Source organism: Etheostoma spectabile, chromosome 13, assembly GCF_008692095.1.
Source record: "Etheostoma spectabile isolate EspeVRDwgs_2016 chromosome 13, UIUC_Espe_1.0, whole genome shotgun sequence".
Lineage (NCBI taxonomy): Eukaryota > Metazoa > Chordata > Actinopteri > Perciformes > Percidae > Etheostoma > Etheostoma spectabile.
The window spans coordinates 10,384,654-10,389,109 of NC_045745.1; the positions used below are offsets into that span (position 1 = coordinate 10,384,654).

Sequence of the window (4,456 nt, forward strand, 5' to 3'; positions counted from 1 at the left end):
AAATACACACACACACACAATCCAATACCTTCAACATCCTAGAGTCACATGGTAGTTACGATTTGCTTAGCTATAAATGGTTGTTTACTTCTGTCATTGAGAGCTGATCCTTATGGAAAGGTTCCCTGATTCTTCTATGTAGTGTGAAGGTGTGTGATCGATTGGCGTATCCTTTTTTTTCTTGCGATGTGTGTGTGTGTGTGTGTGTGTGTGTGTGTGGTGTGTGTTGTGTGTTGTGGTGTGTTTGTGTTGTCTTTGTGTTGGGTGGGGGTTGTGGGGTGGGTATGTACAACTACAAAGGCCAAGGTTGAACTTATCAGGATGTCTAGTATCCTGATTCCATTGAAAACTGACTAAATAATAACCTGGCCTTAAAAAACTACCTCATCTTGAGGATTTAAACATAGGGGTGTATACTGAATCCCTGTATTTACATGGTCTCATGTGCCCTTATTTTAACAGTGGGGAGGTAGTTACTTATTGCACCCTTATTTAACATGGGGGGTGTATACTTATTGCCCCTGTATTTTACCATAGGGGGGTGTATATTATGCCCCGTTTAACATAGGGGGGTGTCACTAATGCCGCCCTGTATTTTAACATAGGGGTGTATACTTATGCCCCCTGTATTTTAACATAGGGGGGTGTTTACTTTCCCCCTTAATCGCCCCTGTATTTTAACAGGGGGGTGTATTCTATGCCCCCTGTATTTTAACATGGGGGTGTAACTTATGCCCCCTGTTATGTTTAACTACCCCCTAGGGGCCCCCTGGTGTCTACGATTCTGCCCCCTGTTTTTTAACATAGGGGTGGTGTCTAATATGCCCCCTGTATTAAATAGGGGGTGATATGCCCCTGTATTTTAACATATGGGGGATGTTACGTTACCCTGTATTTAACATGGGGGGTGTATACTTATCCCTGTATTTAACATAGGGGGGTGTATACTTATGCCCCGTATTTTAACATAGGGGGGGGTTTACTTAGCCCGATTTACATAGGGGGGTGTTATTAGCCTGTATTAAGGAAGAAAACATTTAATTATTTACGAACTCTTTCTTGTCAAAGAAAAATGGTGGGGATTTGGCTCCTTTTTAATTAAGGCCTTGAGATCAATTTCCAAAGAGGTTTTTCTTTTATGTCTTTTTATTACAACTTACGCCCTGGGTGTGTAAACGTATAACCAGCACCGTAGATGCTCAAGTAAAGATGATCGCATAAGTAATCGGATATAAACACGTGACATTATATAAATATTGTGTGATAGACATGTGCACTTACACTCGGGCAAGTCGTCACAGCAGTCGATATCCAGACGAACACATCCTCGGACCCCGGGAGACCATCACGGCTGAGGCTGATTGACGACCATCCTGGAAAGTATGGTGGCTCCTAAGAACCAGATGTAGAGTTCAGGGTCATTGTTTTTCTCATATCTCCGAATGCTTTGGGGGTAAAGCCCAGAACTTTACTCATAGGGCATGCGTGAAAGGAGTATTAGTATATAAGTAATTAAAAATGTAAAAAATAAAATTTTTATAATATATTCATGGTAAATTGCTGAACCCATCGTTGTCCCCTGTTGTCCCATGTTGTTCCCTCCCCTCCTCATGTTGTCCCCATGTTGTCCCCATGTTGTCTCATGTTGTCCTCATGTGGTCCCCATGTTGTCACCATGTCTGTCCTTTCTCATGTTCTTGTTTAATTCCCCATAAGAAACCTAATGATTCTCACACACGCTCTGTGCAAGTACAAATCTTCGTACTTTTCATTAATATTTGGGGACGTTATTCAATTTATAGCATTTGTAAAAACACAAATTGAAGTACAATGTGACATATTCCATCTGGATATATCCATCAACAGTCCATTCCCTTAATTTGAGTGCCTCAATAATTCCTAATTTCTGCTTTTCCTAACTCACATTGTACTATAATTTCCTTAAAATGAGGTTTATGTGGACCATAAGTCCAAAAATAATCTGTAAAACTAAGTTTAACAAGTAGTGTTGCCAGGTGTTGTTCAAAGACGTCAAAGAAAAAATTGATAAAAAAATTGTTTAAAATGATGAAAAAAGAGACAAAAAATTAAAAACAATGAGGGTGTAAAAAGCGTCAACGCAAAAGTGGAGACTTTTCAATGTAGGACGGGAAGCGACACACAGGTCAAAAGCCAATGTCACAAATGCTTCACAAAAAACCTGAAGTACTTACATTACTAGACATCATTACATTCAGCCTTAAAGTCCATCACATGCCACACACCCAAGCTCAGCAGGTTAAGTGGAAAAAAGCAGACAGATTGGTAAGCGCTCCTCAGTCTGGGCTGCAAGGACCAGGAGGTTTCGCTCCCATGTCCATGTAGTTGTCTTCTTAACGAGTTTTCATCATATGTGTAAAACTCATGTTACAAAAATGAAGTGCACAGTTTAGATGACAGTGGCCGCTCTTACTGGAGTAACGCTAGATTGATCTCAGCGATGTATTATCAAGCTCACCTAGTTTAAATCTACCCGAGTTAAGATCTCCACCCAAGCATGTTAAAGTCTTACTGATTAAGTCTACCTGTGGTTAAATTTTAGCTGATTAAAGTCTCCACTAGTCAAATTCTCACCCTGAGTTATAAGTCTTACTGGTGTTACTTAAAAGGTCTTACCTGTGTTAAGAGTTACCTGAGTTAAAGTCTTAGCCGAGTTAAAAGTCTACCTGAGTTAAGTTGACCGTGAGGTTAAAGTCTTATGAGCTTAGAAGTTCTTCCGCTAGGTAAAGTCTACTGCTGGTAAAGCTACCGGTAGTTAGAGTCGTACCCGAGTTAAGTTCTCACCTGGGTAAAGTCTGACCGAGTTAAGTCTCACGCAGTTAGAAGTCTTACTGCAGTATTTAAAGTCTTACCTGAGTTAAGCGTACTGTGTTAAGTTTAACCTGAATTACGTCTCACCGGTCAAGTCTCACCTGAGTTAACGTCTTACTGACTTAAAGTCATTACGGTTGTTACAATCTATCCCTGGTTTACCTAGCAGTCTTCCACTGAGTTAAAGTCTTACCTAGTTAAAGTCTTACCTGAGTAAGCACTAGTAAAACGTCCCGGTAAGTACCTGTTTAAAGTCTTACCGCGTTAAGTTTAGTCTCCTGAGTTGCTTCGTTAAAGTCTACCTTGAGGTAAAGTCTTACTCGGTTAAAGTTTACTGTTCTAGTCTCACCGTTTGCGGTTTAAGTCTTACCTGTAGTCATCTGTTAAAGTTCTTCCTGTGTGTAAAGTTACTGTGTTACCGTCTTCTGACGTTACATGTGTGACACCTGCGTTAACGGCTATTGCTTCCGCCATACAAGTCTACTGCCGCGTGTGTTTACGAGTTAATGTCTCCAGGTAAAGTCTTACGACTTCACAGTGTGCGCTGTGTAAGCTTACCGCGTTAAGCGTTCTAGTTGTGTGAGAGGCTGTTTCTCACTTCTGAGTGCTTACACCCAGCTCGTGGGGCAGCGTGTAGTGTAGAAAGTGATCACTGGGTAGAAGTGTGCTTTTACCTGCAGGGTAAGTGTGCTCACTTCTGGGGTTAAAGTCGTACATGTGTGTGTAAGAGTCTTACCTGAGTAAAAGTCCTCCCTGAAGTTAATGAGACCCGCGCCCGCCACCGGGTAACACGCCGAGCGCACTGCATGTGTTAAAAGTCTTACCTGCGGTTAAGTGTCCTGAACCAACGGTGTAAGTCTCCGCTGACGAGTTCACCAAGTCTTTACCGAGTGACGACTTATGCCCCTGTATTTTAACATAGGGGGGTGTTTACTTATGCCCCCTGTATTTTAAGGAAGAACATTTAATTATTTACGATACATTATTCTTTGTCAAAGAAAATTGGTGGGATTTGTCCTCATTTTTTAATTAAGGCATTGAGATCAATTTCCAAAAGAGGTTTTTCTTTTATTCCTTTTTTTAGTCAACTTACGCCTGGGCGTGTAAACGTATAACCAGCACCGTAGATGCTCAAAGTAAAGATGATCGCATAAGTAATCGGATAAACACGTGACATTATATAAATATTTGATGTTATAGACATGTGCACTTACACTCGGGCACGTCGTCACAGCAGTCGCATATCCCAGACGACCACTCCTCGGACTCCCGGGAGACCATCACCGGCTGAGGCTGATTGACGACCATCCTGGAAGTCATGGTGGCTCCTAAAGAACCAGGATGTAGAGTTCAGGGTCATTTTTTTTCTCATATCCCAGAATGCTTTTGGTGGTAAAGCCAGAACTTACTTCATAGTGCATGCGTGAAAGGCTAAGTATTTAGTATCTAAGTAATTATAAAAATGTAAAAAATATAATTTTTATATAATATTTCATGGTAAATTGCTTGAACCCCCATGTTGTCCCCATGTTGTCCCCATGTTGTCCCCATGTTGTCCTCATGTTGTCCCCATGTGTCCCCATGTCGCCGTCCCTATCTATATGGT

At 41.3% G+C, this 4,456-nt stretch overlaps 1 protein-coding gene across 1 annotated transcript in view; it reads right to left on the reverse strand.

The window, feature by feature from the left end:
- The window catches only part of LOC116701124 (uncharacterized), a 21,455-nt gene that overhangs the window by 3,616 nt on the left and 13,383 nt on the right, over positions 1–4,456 (reverse strand). The window contains exon 4 of the mRNA XM_032534696.1: positions 4,065–4,178. Coding sequence (XP_032390587.1) covers positions 4,065–4,178 — 114 coding nt within the window. The remainder of the gene's footprint in view (positions 1–4,064; positions 4,179–4,456) is intronic.